The sequence below is a fragment of the Anthonomus grandis genome, chromosome 11 (genome assembly GCF_022605725.1).
Source record: "Anthonomus grandis grandis chromosome 11, icAntGran1.3, whole genome shotgun sequence".
Lineage (NCBI taxonomy): Eukaryota > Metazoa > Arthropoda > Insecta > Coleoptera > Curculionidae > Anthonomus > Anthonomus grandis.
Genome location: NC_065556.1, coordinates 10,539,195 through 10,562,539, shown reverse-complemented (window position 1 = coordinate 10,562,539; position 23,345 = coordinate 10,539,195). Strand labels below are relative to the sequence as shown.

At 31.0% G+C, this 23,345-nt stretch overlaps 3 protein-coding genes across 4 annotated transcripts in view; 1 reads left to right on the top strand and 2 right to left on the bottom strand.

Moving 5' to 3' along the window:
- LOC126742031 (sodium- and chloride-dependent GABA transporter 1-like) overlaps positions 1 to 9,029 on the bottom strand; it is a 130,987-nt gene extending 121,958 nt beyond the window's left edge. The window contains exon 1 of one of the 2 annotated variants that reach the window (XM_050448558.1): positions 8,869 to 9,029. The gene's annotated coding sequence lies outside the window, so the exon portion shown is untranslated. Of the gene's footprint in view, positions 1 to 8,472; positions 8,612 to 8,868 lie in introns of those variants that run through there. The other variant, XM_050448559.1, reaches the window with a different exon arrangement.
- A 5,673-nt stretch (positions 9,030 to 14,702) lies between these two features.
- On the top strand, positions 14,703 to 16,013 carry LOC126742460 (uncharacterized). The gene has a single exon (XM_050449105.1). It carries the CDS (start codon positions 14,703 to 14,705, stop codon positions 16,011 to 16,013), a length of 1,311 nt encoding a protein of 436 aa, XP_050305062.1.
- A 3,326-nt stretch (positions 16,014 to 19,339) lies between these two features.
- Positions 19,340 to 20,377, bottom strand: LOC126742459 (zinc finger BED domain-containing protein 4-like). Its single transcript, XM_050449104.1, has one exon. It carries the CDS (start codon positions 20,375 to 20,377, stop codon positions 19,340 to 19,342), a length of 1,038 nt encoding a protein of 345 aa, XP_050305061.1.
- Positions 20,378 to 23,345: the final 2,968 nt, after the last annotated feature.

The following is a 23,345-nucleotide window of genomic DNA, read 5'->3' as shown; positions in this document are numbered from 1 at the left end:
TATATATTTATTCAGTATTTGAAAACTAAGGAAACAATATGCATTCAAATTTTGTAGAGTAAAAAGCTTTGAGAATGTCAAGTCAAAAACTTATTCATTTGGTTGGATTAGACCAAACCGATTTTAAATAATTTCGCTAAATACGTTATTCAAAAGAATTAGAACAAATTTTTAAGAAACTCATATCTAGCTGTTGATTTTTAAAACATAAAGCATAAACTTAAGCAATTTTATAAAAAGCAAATTCAAATGCAATAGTTGTGGCGGATTAATATGATTTGTAACATTTTAAGCTTTAATCTGTTATTTGTTAAGAAAATATCAGCTTGTGACATTTTGACAATACTATATACTAATGACGTAAAACTATGCAGAGCTTTTTATAAAATAAGATTTTAGGTAAGTTGCAGTTATGAAATTGTAGATGCTAATGTTTAAAACATAACTGTTTGTTAATGTTTTAAGATAGGATGATCGGCTGATCGTGTGCCATTATTTCTTCTTTCGTTATCATATAGCAAGAGATTATTGTTATTAATAATTTATAATGACAATACCAATTAGAGTAAGAAAACCAAAGCAAAATATGAGTATATTGTGTATGTATGTGTATTTAATAAATAAAAGGGAATGAGCAAAATTCTGCAGGACTTAACGCGGAACGATTCTACGAATGGAAAATTTTTCATTTTTCGCTTTTTCCGCACACATATACTACATACATTTATATATTATATACGTATCGCTTTTGTACGACTAGTGTTTTATTTAACTGATTAGGCTTCAGATAGCTTGATTCATGTATTAAAACTTGACTATTAAATGGTATAAATGTAAAAATAGGATAAATTACTCATTTGAACGCTTTATACAAGGTGGCCCCTCGAAAATAGTCCATCAAAGTTTAGTGCTCTTTTTTAAATAATTTAAAAAAATTCTCGTATCCGTCGATTTTTGATTTTAGGAGGACAATTTTTTTTTAATACTTTTAACCCCCGTAACATCAATCCCTTAGCGGGGGTTGCAACCAGCCTGAAAATCTTAAATAAGAGTGGGGTTTAAGTAATTAATTAGCTTATTTTAAAGGTTCTTTTATTCTAGTTACAACTGCTTAGTTTGAAATTGCTTACAGTTTTCGCAGTACGATAGCTTGTCACAGATTTTGAAACAATACCATTGTTTAATGCTTTTAGCCCTAGTTTTTAGAGGTTATTAATTTATAAAACAAAAACGCTCACAACCATGGATTTTTCATTTTAGAAAAACTATTTTTTTTTTAATTTTTAACCCCACAACTTCAACCCTTTAGCGGGGGGGACATTCATCCTTATTTTTTAAATGGGAAGGAATATGTTGTGATACATCTTTTGAAATAGCATTCAATTTTCTTTACAATAGCGCTTTGTTTTTTAAATTTGAGTTACGCATCTCCAAGCAATGAAATTCTAAACATTTTACTAGATATTAGAGGTGTGTGAGTAAAAAATTGTTTTTAAACTATAAAAAATCGTTTTCAAAATCGGTTAAGTAGATGTAATTTAGTTACTTCTATGCTTTTCTTTCGATTCGATAAAAATGGTTTATTCTATTGCAGAGAGAGTGGAAATTAGTGAATTATACTTTATAAACAATCAATGTGCAAGACTAACGGCAACTTTGTTTAATGAGAGATATGCAGATAAACGCGTACATCATGGCTACATCCTAGAGTTAGTGGCAAAAACTGGTTCTGTGGCAAATAAAAAACGAAATATTGAAAATCCAGTGAGAAATGAGGCAGTAGAAGTCGGCGTTCTTGGTGAAGTTAGTATGAACCCTACATTAAGTACCAGAAAGTTTTCTCATGTAACGGGAGTCTAGCGGACCTATGTATAGAGAATTCTAAAACATGATAAATGGCACCGCCGCTTACAGTTTTGTGAAAAAATGTTCAAACTAATTTCAAATAACCTCAACTTTCTTTTAAAAACTTTTCAGATGAATGTTCAGTTTTTCTCAATGGCAGTGTCAATCGTCATAATTGTCGGTACTGGTCCGACACGAATCCAAGGATCTACCATGAGGTTTATACTCAACACCCTCAAAAATAAAACGTTTGGGTTGGTATTTTTGGTGATCACATAATTGAACCCTTACCAATAAATTTAAATGGAGATACGTACTTTAAAGAATGCTGTTAATCCAGCATTGATTAAAATTATGGAAAACGACCAACGCTACCATGAAGAAAATGCCATATTTCAGCAAGACGAAGCTCCTTCCCATTATGCATTACCAGTACGGCAGTTTCTGGATAAACCGTTTCCTGGTAGATGGATTGAGAGAAGGGGTGATATCGAATGGCCCGCGAGCTCACCCGATTTATCTCCTCTTGATTTCTTTTTGTGGGGACATCTGAAATCGAAAATGTATGCCACCCAACCTAAACCGTTATAGTCCATTTCTTAATCCGTAGGAGCACACGAAAGGGTCGATAGCCATAAAACGGTCGTAAACCATTGGCATCCCACTTTTCAAGTACATTAAGACCTGAATGTTTTCATTTGTTGGGTTTGTTTAATAGTGCAAGAAATAGGCCAATTTTAGCCATAAATTCTTTGAATTACTTAAGTACCTAATGAACAAGTTCTTTTTAACCCTTATAAGTAGATATTGTCTAGGTAGGTAAATATGGAGGTATAAGTATTATAGTTACCTAAATTGTGCAATTTTAAATGCAAATAGGTAGTTATATTTTATGGTATATAATGTAGATATATCCTAAAAACTTAATTTATTTTTCAGTATTGTTGCGCGTTTGTTGTAAGAATATCAAAGTTTAGCCCCGTAGTGTGTAAAGGTGTTTTAGATTTTAAAGCAAGGACTATAGTACTAAACGTATATGATGCACTTGTGCATCAAATGCCTCTGAGTACTGTTAGAAACCTAGTTTCTACATGTGCCAATATGATAGGCATAAGTAAAGCAACAATTTACAGACTTCTTAGTGACAGAAAAAGTAAAAACCGTGAGAACTTGCCTAAGAAGAGTGTAAAGAAAACTGCCGGTAGGAAGCCGATAGCAGTTAGCAGAAGCCGATCATCCAGGAGGACAGTACATTCATTTTATTTTAAGAATGAAACTCAACTATCGACAAAACTTATAAAAGAAGACGAAAATGTACCAGAAATGGGAAGAAAAAAATTATGGAAAATTTTACACGAATTACATTTTTCTTGGCAAAAGTAAAATAGAAAATCTATTTTAATAGATAAAGAAGAAATAGTCTGTTGGAGAAGAAAGTATTTAAGGCAAATTAAGGAGTATCGAAAAGAAGGAAGAAACATTTATTATTTGGATGAAACCTGGCTTAACGAAGGACACACCTTGAGCAAGTGCTGGTAGGATAAAAATGTTGGAAGCTCCCGTCAGGCTTTTTTAGAAGGTTTATCGACTGGCTTGAAGTCTCCTTCTGGTAAGGGCCACAGATTAATAATTACACATATTGGGAGCTATAAAGGATTTTTAACTGGCGGTCATGTTTGAATTCGAATCGAAGTCAACTAAGGATTACCACGAAGAAATGAACGCTGATGTTTTTGAAGATTATTTTTCCGAAATGATCAAGTCAATTCCCGAAAATTCAATTATTGTTATGGACAATGCCAGCTACCATTCAAGATTAATAGAAAAATTACCATCATCCTGCTGGCGAAAAGGGGAAATAAAAAACTGGCTTACCGAAAAAGAAATACCTCTTGGAGATGACGCGGTAAAAGCAGAGCTTCTGACAATAGTTACAGAAAATAAATCAAAATATAAAAGACACGTTATTGACGAAATGGCAAAACAACACAATATAACTGTACTTCGTTTGCCACCTTACCATTGTGAATTAAATCCTATAGAGTTAATTTGGGCTCAAGTAAAAGGATTTGTGACTAGTAATAATAAAACCTTTGAAAAATTGAAAGATGTGAGTGAACTTCTGAAAGCAGCGGATAACGTTACCCAAGAAAACTGGAGCAATGCTGTGAATCATGCTATAAAAGAAGAAGAAAAGATGTGAACCCTCGATAATCTTCTAGAAGAAACTGTCGAGCCCTTAGTTATAACAGTGAGAATGTATGATTCGGATGAAAGCGATGAGAGTAATGAAATGTGTGATTTATAAATTGATTTCTTTTGTATATTTCGTAAATATTTTTATTGTAATATATGTAAATATGGTTAATAAATTAAAAGATCCTTATATTTATGTACCTTTCTTATAAATGACAAGATATGTTTGGAGAGTTGCATTTTTTATTGGTTGGTATTAAAAAAATGAAATTTTACAACAATTTTTTAAACAGTTAAAAAACAATCAAATTGCGGTATTAATCAAATTTTTATATTTTATTTTATTTGCCATACTTTTATAATGAGGCTTTTCCGCTTTTAAGAAATGTTATAATTATGATTAATTTTAATCTTGTTATAATTATAATTTAATAAATATAGTTTATACCTACCAACCATACTTTTTCTAAAAATCTTTATCTAATAGATAATAGATAGAATCCAACATTATTTATAAATTTTTCTACCTATTGTATTCACCTACCTTACCTATTTACGACCTATTGTATTTGAGAGCATACAGGACTTGTCCACTTAAAATTGGTAAAAACAGCCTGGTTTATCATTTTGTTACATGTAGAAAAATGGAAGACTCTGCAATGCCTGAGTACTAATCAATAAAATTAAATTAGATTTCTCTGGAACCCGCAGTTCAAATGTAAAAAACAAAGCGCTATTGTAAAGAAAATTGAATTACCTTTCAAAAAATACATCACAACACACCTCTTCCGATTTAAAAAATAAGGGTGAATGTCATTCCCGCTAAGAGGTGGAAGTTGTGGGGTTAAAAATTTAAACAAAAAATCGTTACTAATGTTTCTAAAATCGACGGGTACGAGTGTTTTTGATTTGTAAATTAAGAATCTCTAAAAACTAGTGCTAAAAAGATTAAAGAATGGTATTGTTTGAAAATCTTTGACAAGCTGTCATACTGCGAAAACTCAAGTTAGCAATTTCAAACTTGGCAGTTATAACTAGGATAAAAATACCTTTAAGATAAGCTGTAACTTGACCCCCTACTTCTATTTAATATTTTAAGCGTGGTTTCAACTCCCGCGAAGGAGTTGGACCTTGCTGGACTCTTTTCGATAGATCATCCTGTATTTTCAGATGCAGTAATCTCAATTCATATTTTAAAGCAATTCTTTTAGATGGTGATTCTCGCATTGATTGCAATAAAGCATCTATTTCATTTTAATTTAAGACAAAATACTCACAATGGTACTCTCACATACAGGATGTTCATTTGAAAACGGATTTATCGAAAACCACTAAAAATGTCCGTCAGGAATTTGAACATCGCCTATATCATTGTTTGGCCAAAAACGGGCAACATTTTGAACACTTATTGAAATAAAAACTGATATTTTCATGTTTGTGTTTTCTATCTGAACAAATTAAGATAAACATAGATTTTTCTAATTTTCTCGAAAACGAATCGACCGATTTAAAAAAATCAAACGTCAAAATAAAAAACTTCGAAAGACCTTTTAAACAAGCTATTACTCGATATCCCTTGCCATTTAAAATTTTTAAGGGGATGACCCTGGGGGCCAGAGGGTGAAAGGGGGTGAAGTAATTTTAGGTTAGAAAGTTGTCCTCCTTGATAAACCTTTTGACGTATTTCGGCGTTTTTTTTTCATCAGTGGTTTTCAATAAATCCGTGGTGGGAGGTTTTCAAATGAACACCCTGTATATAAGGTTATTCGATACAAGTAGCCTATTCTACTTTTTAGTTTTCTCGTAGGCTCATACTAAAACAGGCTATAATCAAATAAAAACTATGCAATAATGTATAGAAGATATGAAATCTGACTTAAACAAAATAATTGGTTAGTTAAATACTTCTGATGAAAGCATAGATATAACATTAGCACAAAATTTATCTCATTATATCTGTGGTGGAGGAGGTATTACGGTTTGGGAAGAAATAAACTCTAGTGATTGTACTGTTTTCGCTATTTATGAAGTTCTTTAAATACTGAGAGCAAATATTCTGTAACTACATATTATTCTTTTTACACCTTTGGTGATAGTGTCTCATTACTGCGGGCTATGCAGTATGACTATGGGACACATAAGAAATCATTTACACAAAGAGAAAGAGAGAGATAGATGAAATGAGTTCAGCATGAATCAGCTAGGTATTTGAACTATAATGCTATGAAACTTTTGCAAGATGCTCTTAAAACTGCCGTTAGAAGTAGATCAAATCCATTGGAAATCTTGCAATAATTGGTATTTATAGAACAATAAACTAGTATTTTTGAAAACTATATTTTTAAAATCTGATTTAAATTATATAAAGATACAGCAAGCATTTTTTTAACATATTACTCTAAATAAATACCATCATCTTTAAATATATATGATTTTAATATGGATTTGTTAAGTTATTTGCCCGATCTTGGGTAGATGAATGTATATGAATATGTTGTTTGTTGCTGCAGTATTATTAATTTATTGTATACAAGGTAAGCTTGGATTTCTTTTAAGATCTCTTTAATTCAATTCCTTATATTTCGAACCTAAACAGCATTTGGACTTAAGCAAGAAAGTTACAGGAATGCTGCCTTGACCGCTTTTGTCAAATCTAGATATATAAAAGCTTATTTAGTAAATTATAAAATATTTAAGCATTATCCGAAAACCATATTGAAAGTAAAAAATTATATTCTTGTACATTGAGGACTAAGATAAAATTGTTTCGCAAGAAAGATTTAAAAAACATAAAATAAATTTTAACGATGCCCTCATTTTTATCAAAGTGAAATAAGCTCAAAAAATTAAAGGCTTTAGCATTTTTTTGACTGTGAACCTAAACTAACAAACACGTTTCTTAGATCCAACAATAAAAATCGAAAAAGACCTAAAAAGAAATCTAAATATAAAAAAATTGTCCTAAAGAAACACTGAACAACCTCTCACTTTTTAAATAATTAAATATCGGTAAAGGTGATTTAAGAGGTTTATACATAATAAAGTTTAAAAAAAAACAAAATAAAATTTATTAATAATATAATATATTATCATTCATCAACACAAAAATCTAATGACTGAATATTACAGACATACATATATAAAGATCGGGGGACTACCAAGTCAAAATAAAAGATTTTTTGTTTAAACCTAATTATGTTATATGCAACTTTTTTCGAATAAATTGGTTTCTCTAAAAAATAAATACAAGGATCAAAGGATTTAATAGGGAACCATGCTGGACGGATTTTTTTCTAGAATTAAATATCTTTCATAAACATTTTTTGTCTATCATTTAATTGTGTGGGTGAGCGTTCATTACCAAATTCTTGTTAATTTGTTTCGTCTTTATTTATCTGCATAAATGCTTAAACAAAACAATTAAAAATATATTTTTTCTGATTAAAAAAATTATACTCGTATGTTTGTTTGGTGCATTTTAGTTATTTATTAAAAAAATACGTAACAAAAAAGTAATAAATTTAAAGTTTGTATAAAAAATATGCTCTATTTCTTTGTTAAGTAGTATGGTAGTTACAGACAATATAACCTGACAAAAGGTTTTTAATTTACTACTCGAAGATTTCTTTATTAATATTATTTACATTCATATTCGTGAATTACAACGTGGCAAAAACTTCAATTTCTTATCTATTTCATAAAAAAGCAAAACAAAATCTTTAACCATTTCATTAAATATTACTCTGATTCCTATTTAAATTCTTAAGAGTACCATTACCGCTCTCAGGAGTTAGCGCACCTATGTTATAAGTAAAGGATAACTTTGTCCCTTTAAAATAAAAAAATCGATAAGTACTAGTGTTTGTTATTTCCTATTACCATATAGTTCTTGTTCTGATTTTATTTTAAGTTGACGTTTTGTACTGTATATAGTAAAATGCAAATTTCGATAACTCGGTTACTTAAAATATGCGACCTAGACAGATTATATAATAATAATATTAGGCTGATACAATAAACTATTGTAGAAGGTTGCACGTGGTGCGACTTAAACTTAAATCTAATTAAAACTAAATTGATTTTCATCTTTGCTGGTCATTTGCAATGGCAAAGTTTTATACATATGAATTTAAATAGCAGTTTTCTTCTAAAGAAATTAATAAACGCAATAAAATATGAAATTTAATCATCACATTAAACTGAAATTTGTTCGAATCAAATGAATAGATGATTTTAGCCTATACAACGACAAATCTGTAATAAACAATTTGCTATCAATTTTTTTTTTGCAATTTTTATCTGTCTGGTATGGGATCTTTGGCCGTAATCTTTTTCGGTATAAAATAGGGAAGTAAATATAGTTAATTTGTTCGTTTATTTTTACTCATAATAAACCATGTATAAGTAATTGATTTATTAAATTTTACTTACGTTTAAAATATTCAATATAAGATACAAACTTACTATCTCACTAATAAGATGTGTTATTTTCAAAAACAATTTATCACGTTTTTTTTGTAACAATTATTTTCTGCGTGATTTCTATTTGTTGTTATTGTAAATGAATGACACTGCATTTGATGAACATCTCAAGGAATACATTTTTTGCGTATAATTTATATGTAATTCTTATTTTGTATTATTATGATGATGGATTGTTGCTTGCCTAACAAGCGGAAATCCTAAAATGAATAATAGGCAGTTTGTGTTTTAATTTTTAATGGTTATTTGCAAAATAAGGTATTGATCTTATGGCGTTTTATTAAAATAAGAGTTTAAAAAAAAATTAAAAATTAAGAAAAAGTATTATATTAAAAAAAAACTTACCAATTTGATTTAAAACTTAAACTACATGCCAATAAACTGAAATAATAAATAAAGAAAATATTGCCTTTTTAAATGGTAAAATATGGCGAGTTGACTACATGAACGCAAGTGAATTTAAATCTAATACCGAACGCCAACTAAACCATCGAACACGCAACTCGCTTACAAGTAAAATAAGTTATTTGCAGTTTACGCCATCTGTTTACTAATTGGATTGAGACAGTTTTAAGTTTTTGCACTTTTCTCGTGGTGAAAGACATTGTGCTCGTATCTAAAAAAAGTAAATGTATATGCTTATCTATTGATGCAAATTTTGCGGTCCGCTGTTTTAGAAAAAAACGATGTGTTGAAATTTTAATAAATATAGATTTAAATCTAATAAAAATAAACTGGTTTTTGTAAATTTTCAATTGGAAAAATTTAATTTTGGTTTTAGTTAAAAATAATCGAAAGTTTTTGGATATTATATCTACACTGTGTCTTATTTTTTTAGTTTATTAATTTTTAATCTATGATAAGTTTGAACCGTGTTTGTCTAAAAAATATTGCTTTGTCAGCTTACAGTGTTTTAAGGTTCCTATATATCAGTATTTTTTTTATTTCACGTTTAAATTTAATTTACCTTCAAATTGATTTTCTACAATTATTTTTTTAGAAGCGTACAACAATATTACTACATAATAACACAGTAAGTTCATAATGTTATTGTGTTTTATGATAATAATAATTTTTATTATTTATGTATTCATATATATAGATTTTAAAATATGCTTTGTTGTTACATTCCGACGAAGATAATAATAGTAATAAAGGTCTTTTTTAATCAGGAAGTTTGTTGAAGTACAATATGAATAGTTTGTAATTGAACAAACAAAGTATGAAAAGGCGGGAGTCACTGTACAAAGATTCAGAGAAGTAGACGCCTGTTCTACCATCTAACTTAATAATCTATACTATACTAACTATTAGACTCTATGAATTATATCCGGTACATTAACTAGAAAAAAAATATGATAGCATATTAGTCTACACAAGCAACGAATAAAACCCCAAAACAACATATCAAGCAAAAAGGATAAAAAAAGTGCATACGTATGCTATTAAAATATAGTTTAATGTATTAATTTTTTATATCATCGCAAAAACCCTCTAAAAAACGCTAAATTTTATTTTATTTTTCTTGCAGTAATTTCTTAAAAATGTATTTTTAAAAGAACATATTTTCCTAAAATAGTTTTTTTGTGGTGTATTTTTGCAAATACTTACCATCACGGCAGTAGGCACTGGGCAGTAAATATTAAAATGAAAAACTCTAATTATAAAAATTGGATGCCACTTAATTTTATTATTCATATAATTTTTTGAGGAAATTTAGTTATGGATTATAATTAGTTATTTTATTCTCTCTTCTTTTGTTACTTTTTGTTAATTTTACTTATTTTTAGTTAACATAAGTTTTCTTTAAAGTTTAAGATACTTAATAATTAGTTCGGTAATACTTTGTTTATTTTGGTTTATTTACATTGATTTTGCATATAAAAGTTCAAGCGGTATAACACACGCGCTTCTTGGTAAATTTTTAATATTTAAACTCGCCCTATCTTACATTTCCTTACTCTCTTACTCCAATGTTCCTTCCATAAAGCCTTGCTCTTTTATCCTACTTTACCTTATGGACCCCTCGGGGCGAGAGGAGTAAGGTCTTTGACCAAGGTCATCCGCCCAAAACTTAAAATACGGAACAGGTATGCGATACCGGAAAGTAGTAGTACTACGGCAACTATTGAATCGGTACCTAAATCTCATGCGAGATAATACCGAAGTGCATCACATCTTTGTCGATTTAATGAAAGCTGATTGGGGTGTTCCTTATATCAACATCCTTTACTTCATTTATTACTAGGGTAAGTCGAGTAATTTTTTTTTTCCTTTCACGTTAAATTGTGTCTCTTCTTATTTTGTTTCTATTTTATTTCCCTCATTACATAGTCACTAGGGATGTGCGTCGAAAACAAAAGGATCACCTTATTTCAGTGTGACTGGAGCAGTGTCCCTATTTTTTTACATTCTGGCCTTGATAACTACTTGATAAATAATTAAGATCGAAATAACCTTGATTTAAGTAATTAAACATATATTATAAACAGGCCCGAAACATTTGATCCCTCGAGCCGGATACTGCAAAGCCACAACTGATTTGGGGATTTTTTGTGAAAGATTCACATTTTTAGTGATTCATCATCTTTCTACTATACAGGGTGTCCAAGGTAAGGATCCTAAGAATGGGGATCTCGGTACCTGTTGGAGATACAGCTTCGGTTAAATCAGGAAAAAGTTGTACACTTTGAAGCCTATTTACATGCCGTTGAGAAACTTCAAAATTTCCATGGCCTGCTGAGATATTTGGAAAAAACGGAAATTTGCCAATATCGATTTTATTTTTGGCATGTGATACATCATTAAATTTGTAATAAAAAATGGAATCAGATACAGGGTGTACTTTTTTTTCGCGCCATATAAAAAAATAAAGTTGATGATGGTTTCTCGAAAACGAAACGTCGGATATAAAATTTAAAAGCGCCATCACGTACTACTTCAAAAGTGTCAATGAGAAAGTGTCAATAGTTTTTTGATATCTTTTAAAATAAAGCCAGGAAAAAATTAAATCGATATTGGCAAATTTCCGTTTTTTCCAAATATCTCAGCAGGCCATGAAAATTTTTGAAGTTTCTCAACGGCATGTAAATACGCTTCAAAGTGCACAACTTTTTCCTAATTTAACCGAAGCTGTATCTCCAACAGGTACCGAGATCCCCATGCTTAGGATTCTTATCTTGGACACCCTGTATTTACTGCTACTTTACTATATTTACTTATTACTACTTACTTTGCTACTAATTTTAGTCAATTTCTGACTTATTTAGTCGATTTAATTTACTGCTATTGCCGAAATAATATTTAATAGATCTTGATTTTTTAGGTGTTTTTTATTTTGAAGTTCAATCGAGTGTATTTTACCTAATTTATTACTTTGTTGAAATGGCTCCGATTAATTCAGATACAAAAATTGCCAGAGCCAAAGCTCTTAGACAAACCTCTTTAAATCAATTAAATCATATACATCAAATTGCTCTGGAAGCTAAGGCTGACGCTTCATTCCAAAATCAATTTAAAGTTAGTTTTCGTAATATAAAAAAATATTAATGAAGATTTTGAAAAGCACCACAATTCTCTTCTAGCCTTGATAGCTGAAGACGAACGTCAATTATCTATTGAAAATCAGATTCAAACTAATTTTTTTGTAAAATCTCATGAGGTTGAAACTATGTTTTTCGACATTTTTGAAGCCCCATTAAAAGACTCGATGTCACCTTTTAAGAGCACTTTTGCTCCTGCTGCTATAACTAATATTGCGTCAGATTATTCATTAATTCCTAAAATGAAATTACCTACCTTTTTCGGAGATATATCAAGTTTTCCTACTTTTCAACAAAGTTTTAATACTCTGGTACATAATAATAGAGCCGTATCTACTATCGAAAAATGTAATTCACTTCTCTCTTGTCTAAGCGGCCCACCACATGATTTAATTTCAGATATACCTATACTTCATGAAAATTATCTTAATGCCTACACTACTATAATAGAGCGATATCAAAATCCCCGATTAAGAGCTTATAACCACTGGAAGGCTATTGAAAACTGTCCTTAAGTTACCACAGAAAGTGCAGAAACTCTGCGTAATCTGGTTGATACATTTACTAAACATATAGCTGCATTGAGCCAATGATACCAAATTTATAGCTTTCTCTTTGACAACTAGTGATCAACCTAAAAAAAGTAATATTAAAATTCACAACCCAACTTGTAATTTATTAAATAACAACTGTCCTTGTCCTTACATACAAAAAATTAGTAAAATTAAATACCTAGGTTTATACATTAACCAGTATCTACGCTGGAATGAACATGCTTTTGAAACGTCCAAAAAACTTAGAAAACTTTATTATAAATTTTATCAGCTTCGTAATATTTTAGATAAGAAAACACTAAAAATAGTATATACTTCACTAGTAGAATCAATTTTAAGATATTGCTTAGTAATTTGGGGTGGTCTGAATGATAATGACATGCGAATGTTAAAGGTATGCCAAAATAAAATACTTAAGATTATCCTAAGCAAAAGCAATCAATATCCTACAATGAACCTTTATTCAGAACTAAATGTACTAAATTTAAGAGGATTGTTTGTGAGTGCATGTCTTTGTTACTACAGAAAGGTTAAAGATATTTTTAGGGAACTAGACCATCAATATTATACTCGTTCTAAAACAAACAAGGATTTGCAATCGCACTTTTTCAGCAAATCACACTTGCAAAGAAATATGCTGTTTCTACTTCCCAAATTTCTTAAGCTTCTGCCCACAGGCCTAAGGTCTAAAGTCGAAGTAAATAAGCATAGAACAGGTTTACATTTTGAGATAAAAAACTTCGTCATTTACCATTACGAACACTTTAAAAGATTAATGTAAAAAAAAAGAACGAAACGTAGTAGATAAATGTGTATTACACTATAAAAATAATATTAGAAGAACAGAAAGACTCTTCTTCCAATGCTTCTCTTGTTTCTGCTGCTTCATTCCGGGTTGTTTTGTCTCCTTGTCTCCTCTCTTGCGCTTCTCTTTATAAGAATTATTTCTTTTGTATATAGATGGAATTAACTATTTAGGGCATATTAGCGTGTATTATATAGATTATTTTAATGTTATGATATGGTTTCATTTTAATTATTTATACTTGAGAGAACTGCCACACAGGTCGAGGGATGGGAAATTTCGATACAGGCCAAGCTAACGGTCTAGTGAAATGTTCCATTCCGTGATAGACGCTACAATAATATTAAGGTAATTTTGTTAATGGAATATTGTACCAATATAGACTATTGTATTGCTGTCTATTTGCTATTGAATGATTTATATTTTGTAAAATTGAATTAATATATTGTATTGTATATTGTATTGTATTGAAGGTCATGAAATTGCCAACTAATGAGTAGGATTTCATTTTGTGTTATATGATGCTTAATAGGATTGGATTCTAACACTAGGTTTGTATATGAGCAGTCTCAAGGCACTAATGAAATTCCCAAGTATGAGTCGGTTAAAACTTTTGTCTTAAAACAATGTACAGCACTAGAATGTACTACTAATGCTTTCTTTTCTGTTCCTGCTAGAAAAGGATTATCGAATATTTTGCCTGCTACTAAATCTAATTTTTCGAATAACCCTCGTAATGTAAATACCAATACCAGAAATAAAACATTTCATGTTCATAGTCAGTCTTCACCAGCTTGTTTTTTGTGCAAAGTTAAGCATATTATTTATCAATGTTCGACATGTTTAAGTAAAATTCCTGGTGAACGATATGATATTATTAAGAAGCAGCGTGCTTGCATAAATTGCTTAGCAACCGCGCACACTGTGACACAGTGTACTTCTAAAAAACGGTGTCGCTATTGTAACCATGGTCATCACAGTCTCTTACATTTTCAAGATAATAATCAAATTGAAGAAAATCAAATACCTTCTACTTCTGACATCCTTGCCTCTACGTCCTCAGATTCACAAGTCAGTAAAGTCGGGATGATGATTAATAATCAAGAAATTTTACTGCGTACAGTAATAGTAAAAATAAAAGATATTTTCCAAAATTGGCAATCTTTCAAAGCAATTCTAGACACTGGTGCTCAAAATACTATTATTTCTAAAGCAGGCGTTAACAAACTTGGTTAACATACGTTTAATATTGCTATGACTCTCGAGGGGCTAGATAAAATGTGTACTTCTACGAAATCAGGAGTCTCCCTTACTATTGGATCCCATTGTAATTCTACTGAAACTTTTGATGTAAATGCTATTATCATGGATAAAGTCTGCGATCAAATCCCTACTGCCACTACTTCTTTGACTAAATGTCCTCAAATAGAAAATCTTACTCTTTCTGATCCAGATTTTAATAAGCCCGGACCAATTCATTTACTCTTAGGTAACGACGTTGTTCCTTATATTTTGCGGGATGGTAAAATTTGCATGGGTTTCGATAATCCTGTTTGTTTAAATACGTTATTTGGTTGGACAATTGTTGGGAAAACTTCTATTAATTCTCCAATTTTGCAGAAGCAAAAAACATTTTTTACAAAAACTTTAACTCTGGAAAAATTCTGGGAAGTTGAAAAGGTTCCAGAAGTTGTCTGTATTAGCCCGGAGAAAGAATATTGCCATAAATATTTTGAAGAAACAGCTACACTTTCGCCTCAAGGTCGTTATGTAGTTTCTTTGCCATTTCGAGTTATTTCACCTGATTTTGGAGATACACGAACGATGGCTTTAAAGCGTTTTTATGCGCTCGAACGTCGTTTCCTACAAAATAAACATTTCTACAGTGCATACTCGGAAATAATGCGTGATTATTTAAATTGTGGACATATGAACGGCGTTTCCCAGCCTGCATTTACTGAAATTAATAATTTCTTCTACATTCCACATCATGCTATATTTAAGGAATCTTCTACTACGCCTGTAAGAATTGTTTTCAATGCTAGTGCATGCGCACCTAACAAGATTTCTTTAAATAAAGCGCTCTATACGGGGCCTAAATTGCAAAAGCATTTGATAGAGATACTACTGAATTTTTGTTCTAGTAAATACGTCTTTACTTGCGACTTTAAGGTAATGTATAGGATGATACAAGTAAATCCTTTGGACCGAAAATTCCAAAGAATTTTATGGCCTTTTTCACCGGACCAACCAATCTCGGATTATGAGATTAATGTTGTTGTTTTTGGGGTAACTTGCTCACCCTTTCTTGCAATACGTACCTTGCTAAGATTAGATAATGATCATTCTGATTTGCCATTAGCTAGTGATTTAATTATTAATTCATCTTATAATGATGATATACATGGGTCCGATGACTTTTTGGACACTTTACTACTTATGAAAGATCAACTTATTACTCTTTTGATGCGAGCAGGTCTTTTAGTTCGAAAATGGGCTACCAATAACCCTAAAGTATTAGAAGGATACCAGAAGATCACATTCAGACAGAATCGCTTTCTTTTGACCCTGAAAACCGTAATTTTTTAAAAATCCTTGGCTCAAAATGGAGCCCGGTTTCAGATGCATTTCTTTATCACTTTAATTCTCTCTAATAGAGCCTCTTACTAAAAGAAAATTACTTTCTGATTTGTGTAAGATTTTTGACCCAATGGGTTATTTAACCCCCCTTACTATATTTGCAAAACTATTAATTCAACATTTGTGGCAGCTTAAACTTACCTGGGATCAAGAAATACCCAAAAAAGTTACCCTCAAATAGATAAAATATAAATCTGAATTAAAATTGCTACATGATTTTAAAATTTTACGTCACATTGATATACGAGACTCTCCTTCAATCCAATTGATAGCATTTTGTGATGCTTCTGAGAAGGCCTATTGTGCCGTACTTTACGTTCGTGTCTTATATAAAAATAATAATATTCAAAACTATTTGCTTTGCGGTAAAAGTAAGGTTGTTCCTTTACAAACTATTGGTATACCTGGACTAACACCTTCAGTGTACAAAAATCTCCAAATCTTTCGGGCCTTTTTATAATATATGTTTAATTACTTAAATCAAGGTTATTTCGATCTTAATTATTTATCAAGTTATCAAGGCCAGACTGTAAAAAAATAGGGACGCTGCTCCAGTCACACTGAAATAAGGTGATCCTTCTGTTTTCGACGCACACCCTCAGTGACTATGTAATGAGTGGAATAAAATAGAAACAAAATAAAAAGAGGCACAATTTAACGCGAAAGAAAAAAAAAGGACTCGACTTACCTTAGTAATAAATGAAGTAAAGGATGTTGATATAAGGGACACCCCAATCAGCTTTCATTAAATCGACAAAGACGTGATGCACTTCGGTATTATCTCGCATGAGATTTAGGTACCGATTCAATAGTTGCCGTAGTACTCAAGTATCAAAAATCAAGAAAACCTAATTATCGCCTTTTTTATCAAGTCTTATTGATAATTTATCCTCTTTTTTTGTTGTAAAGTAAACGCTTCTAATTTATCCCAAAATCAACATTTATTCCTTATAGAGATCTCTATATCATTTAAACCCATGCAGAATTTACATAATTATTTTTAAAATAACTAATTAATAATAAAAAATCAGGACACTATAAATTATAAAAATACAGTTTTAAATACGCTGAAATACACTTTTAAAACTGACCGGCTGGTTGCCAATATTTATAGGCCATTTAAATAGAAAATAAATAAATTGTTGACGCAAGGAACTTGGGAAAATTTATGAATTTTTTAGGGTTTGTGTGCAATTTGGTAATAAATACTTTTATTTACCTTTTACTGTATTATCAATAAAAATTATAAATGTAATCAAGCTGTTTTTTAGACAAACTTAATTTCAATTTTAAAAAACTTCGAAATATTTAAATGAATAAATAAGATTTAAAGTAAATAAACAGGATTTTAAAAAACTATTATTTTCAAAATAGGTTTTACATGCCTAATAAATTTATAGAAATTAAGTGTATAACTTTTTTTTAATTTTTGCCGGATTATATTTAATAAAATATTTTTTTTGGATATTACCAGAGACTCAGGAAAATACCGGAAGGTTTCTGCTATTCTATATCATTCCAGAAAATTCTAGAAGCGGAATAAAGGTAATCAAGATCCTTTAGGTGGTCAAACTTCGGCAATAAAATGCAAAGGAGGGTAAAAGAGACAATAAAAACCTAAGAAAGAAACACGGTATAATGGTTTGTGAGTAATATTGTCCACTCTTTTTTATTAAAGTTTGTTACTAAAAAAGAATTAAAAAAAATCGAAAGATGGAGAGTGACTTACCCCTAATACACAAACATCCACCTTGGGAAACTAGCCAAATCTTTTATTATCGGTAGTAGGTGGATCGAGGATAATTCAATATGCTGATAGATTCTACTACAAGGAAGAAAAGAGCCATAAGGAAATGGAAAAACTTTATCAAAACCATGTGCACTTACCTGTGGTCATTAGTTCAAAAAGGCACAAATTCCAAACTATTATGTTACTAGATTATCTTCTACGCAAAGCTTGTATAAAAAAAGGATTTATAAACACATTTTAAAGTGTTAAAAGGGCTAAGGTGGCCACAATTTAAGGATTGGGACTTTTGACAACATGGCAACCAACCTTCTGGGACCACCGCCAATATAGATTTTTCGGAAATTTTTAGAGTCATACACCATTTACCTGAATCGTCTCGCCTCGATGTTGAGATATTTAGCAAAAAATTAGGTCTTTTTTTTGAATGCTAACGTATGGTACCGATCGAGTATGAAAATAAACTGCAGGACTTAAACCTAGATCTAATTATTAAAACTTTGTTGAAGAATGCTGAAAATGACTTCTTGAAATCCTATAATATATTATAGTTATGGTATTAAATATCTTATTTAATAGACTTGTCTACCTTATTCTATAATATTCATTAATATTTTTTTATATATTAAGTAATTTAATATTTTTAAGTACCCATATTATATAAAACAATAGGTTTGTAACATTGCAATTTTTTTCTTATTTTTAATGGATAATAAGAATCCTACAATCTATTGAAAGCTATTTATATAGTGAGGACGCGTAAGTTGGAACACATACATTGAAAATTTAGGGGTGTGTTCGAAAAAAAAAACGCTTGGACACGCTAATTTTTATTTGTAGTCGCGATTTTTTTTGATGAAAAATTCATGTACACAAGGTAGACCAAAAATGAGCTACAACTATCAACTTAATTTTTTTAAATAGAAACAGCCATTTTTTATTTTTTTTTAATTCTGTATGAAATGCTAAATATATTTGTATACCATGTCCTATACCTAACCTTAATATTTATTAAGAAATTTGCGAGTACATTTTTTTTAAATACACATGAATTTTTTAAATAGTTTATAAAAAAAACAAAACAAAAAAATTAAAATAAATGTTCAAATTGTTTATTTTTTAATTCTTTTAACTTTTTAGGTTTATAAAAATAAACTTTAGATTTTAGATAGCCCTATAGATAAATATTAGAGATGAAACGGATATTCGGTAACTATCCGGTATCCGGCCTATCCGGTCTACATTTACTATCCGGCCGGATACCGGATATTTAAACAGTAACGTAAATAACAAAAAATAGTCGAACTATACTTCTAATAGCTTTTATTAAAGATAACAAAGTCATAGAAACCATCTGAAAAACTAAATTATTCATTATAAAACAGTAAAAACTAAAAAAAGAAAATTGTAGCTACTTAAAAGTTTTTAGTATACTAGATTAAAACAACTCAACCACATTTTAAAAAAACCGCAAAGGGATTCTTAAAATTTATACCTAAAAATATTTTAAAAGTAAAAATACATATACCTAATAGTCAAAATTAAGAAGTGGTAAATTATGGTGAACTAAAACCAAATTTTTAGCGTTTGCCGGCAACAGGCGATTTCGCTTGTTTTCGTAAACAAAACCTGCTTCGGAAAACAGCCTCTCACTGAAAACACTGCTGCAAGGAGCTGAAAGGTATACTTTGGCAAACTTCATCAAATTGGGATACTCTTGTAAATTAGCCGACCACCAAGCGTACGGATCCCAGTTGTGATCAATTCGAACTGTCTTCAAATAACCGTCAATCTCTCTTGTAATTGGATTTTTCGCTTGATTTTGACTTTGATGACTTTGACTGTTATTTTCATGTGCTATTTCATTGAAACAATCCCAAAAGGTGTCGTGGGAATCGCGAGTCACATTGGAATCAGTTTTATTTCTGCTTTTTTTAGAAGGTGGTGGTGTGGATGATGGCGATGTATCACTGCTGCTGGAGGACTCGTCGCAAGTCATTTTTAAAAACTCTAATAAGATCTTTTGTCGCGCTCTTTCAGCTTCGAGAATCCTTAAATAGTTTGTTTTGAATCTGGGGTCCAAGAAAGTTACAATAAGATAATTCAGATCTGTAGATAATAAGCTAAAACGAGAATTCAATTCTGATTTTAAGGCAGCTCTCATATGAGGTAAATCAGCTGTTCGTTGCGCAGTCTCATCCTTGCATAGGTATTTTTTCAATGCTGTTAGCTGCGGTATTACTTCGGATATGCAGGAGAGACCAGCACTTGTGATTTTAGTTATCTCTTCGAATGGCTTCAAAAGTTTGACACATTGTTCCATCAGACACCGCTCATGAGTCGTTAAATTAGTCAGTGTGTCGTAATCGGCAACATAAAGGGATATAGCACGTTTTTGTTCTAACAAGCGTTCTGACATGTAAAACGTGGAATTCCACCTCGTGCTAATATCCTGCACTAATTGATGTTCGGGTAAACTCAACTTCTTTTGAATTGCCAACAGGTTTTCTTGAGCTAACCCCGAATGATTAAAATGTGTAACGAGACGTCTGCCTTTGCTTATCATTTCGATTACTTCGGGCTGTATCTTTAATGACTCAGTAACAACCCTCTGAAGCGAATGAATCAAACATCTGGCAGAACTATACTCTGCCATGCGAACACCTTTCGAGCTGCAATAGCATTGAGTTCATTTGCTATGTTTTTCCCTATGTGGGTTCCGGAGAATGGTTTTATAGCAAGAACTCCGTGTTGAAGTTGGAATTCCGGAGACACCCAATGGGCTGTGAAACTCAGAAAGCTAGAGTTATTGTGCGCGCACGTCCATATATCAGAAGTGACAGAAATTGCGACAGCATTTGAAATGCTTCCTTTGATTTTTTCAATAATTCTGTTGTAGATATCTGGAATAATTTTTTGGGTTATATATGTGCGACTTGGTAATTCATAGCGAGGTAAAGCATGTTGAAGAAGTCTTTTAAATCCAACTTTTTTTACGATACCTAGCGGCTCATTATCTAATGCAATCATTTCTGCAATTAAATAATGATATTTTTTTGCCTTTAAATCATTAACATTCCAAACTTCTTTTCTCTCAACGCATTCTGATAAAGTTGGCTGCTTTTCTGTCGTTCTCAAAAATGAACTTGTACTAGAGGCACCAGACTTCTCAAGCATGGTAGTTTCTTCTTTGCCTTTAGCTTTGTTAAGCAAAGCAAACTTCTCGGGATGTTTTGATTTTACGTGGTTAGTCATGGCGGAAGTACCTAGAATATAGGTAATTTCTAAATTTCTTCGAAAATAACCAAACATACACACACTTACCAGCCTTTTTTCCTTCTCCGCCCCGAGATATTTGAAACTGGAACAGCAAACAGTCAGCCAACTTATTGTTGTCCTTATTTATGTCAAAATATTGCCATATTGGCGACCTTTTTGTGTTCGACGACATATTTAGAACTTCTAAACAATAAAACTATCTGCACTCTATCTACGCAGAAATTAAACCGATTTTGAAACGTCACCAACAACTAGCGCCCGGTCAAACTACGCCGAAACTAAACTAATATGGAACCGACGCCACGACAGGCCCCCGGTCGATATAATCGAATTTTAAACGAAAGACGTCAAATAAACCCGATTTCGATGGCAGGATATCCGGCCGCCGGATATTCGGCCCTCCCTCCGGCCTCGCTGCCCGCCGAATATTCGGTATCCGGCCAAACAACTATCCGTTTCATCTCTAATAAAAATTCAATGAGGTTAAATCTGGCGACCTTGCTGGCCATACAATAAACCCCCCTCCCTTTCAATCTATTTATTTGGGAAATTATTGGTAAGATAATCTCTTACTGTTCGCCAATAAAAGATTTAAAAAAAAATTAAAAATCAAAAATCATTTATTGTCTTAGATACTAGAAACATAGCATAGACACGTCACGATTTCTATACAAAGCAATACATATGGTAAATGTATGGGTATTTGTTATTCAGGAATTTGTCAAAATATTTGAACATACATATAATAAAAAAATAAAATAATACATAAAACAATAAACATTAAAAAGTTCTAACACTGATAAAATTGCACAAGTTAAGATATATTTGGTATGCAGTATACACTATAACATTTTTAACATTTTAAGAAGGTTTCAAACTCTCCAACTGTATAAAAAACATCGCTGAAGAGCAGTGTTTTAACTTTAGTTTTAAAATTTACTATCGATTTTGCCAATTTTACTTCTGTAGATAACAAATTAAAAGATGGGTGGCAGCCATTTATTACTTCTACTTTATACCTTAATTAAACAACCTACATTTTCTTCTCGACCTGCCTTTGTTTTCTATTACCTATTTTTACTTCCTTCTAATTAATCCTCTTCCGTATTAATTCTTATACGAAAATATTCATACAATATACTTCTCTGTGCGAGAGACATGCAAAGGCAGATTAAAAAAAAAGCACCGCCAAAAATGTGTGTGGAAAATACGATCCCCGGTCGTTTAAATCGAAATTTTAAAGCGCTAACTTTGTGACCAAATCCAATTGTAAATGACATTGTAGTATCATATTTATTTATGGGAAGTATTATGTTAAGGAAATAAGATCTTTAAAAAAAATTTAATTTATTACAGGTTATTAAATATGATATTAGGTTCAGAATTAAAGGCGTCATTGACACAGTTTAGGATTACACTTTTTTAGCCCTTTTAATCTCTAGTTTTTCCAGAAAACCCAGCTTTTTACCCTTTGCACACTTATGTAAAATAGTTATATCATCTAATACCGAAAAGTTGTGACCAGTTGACAAAAGATGTACCAAAACTCTGATATCTTCTCGCATATCAATTCCATCTATTTACTAGTCCAGAGTATTTATAAAGTTTATAATTAAGAGTTTTTTTATTGTAAATTTTACTCGTATTTTCCTAGCGAAAATGGAATTTATAAATAAAAAAAGTCATTTTTATTATAGAATCAGTTTATAATGCAAGCATCGCAAAAACATTTATACTATCGCAAAGGTACTATTATGCTAATGCTATTTAAATATATTTCTCATTTGAATCAGGTAAGAGTTTCTAAGGAGTTGCTGCTATTAATGATGACCGTACAAATTAATGCTAAAAAAAATCATAATTTTTGGTGATTGGGTGAAAGGGTAGCCGTGCCACTTTCTTACAAAATTATAAGGATTTACTTTTTTTATCAATGACGAGCCTATAAAATACCTCACGCAGTACAGAAATTTTGGTAAATTTTGGTAAGTAACCTGCGATATATACAGCATGTATTGAAAAACAAATTTTAAACAATAAAAATATTGTTCCATATCGCTACGTTTTAAATAGTAAAACTAAAATTTTTCTGAATGATTCGCTGATCCTATCTTAGCTTAATCATTGCGATGCCGTTTATGGTCCATGTTTAAGGGATTATGAGGAGAATAGAATACGAAAACTCCAAAATGCATGCAAAAAAAACGAACTTCATAAGACAGAAGCTTTGGAAAGTTTGCTTACTATGCACAACC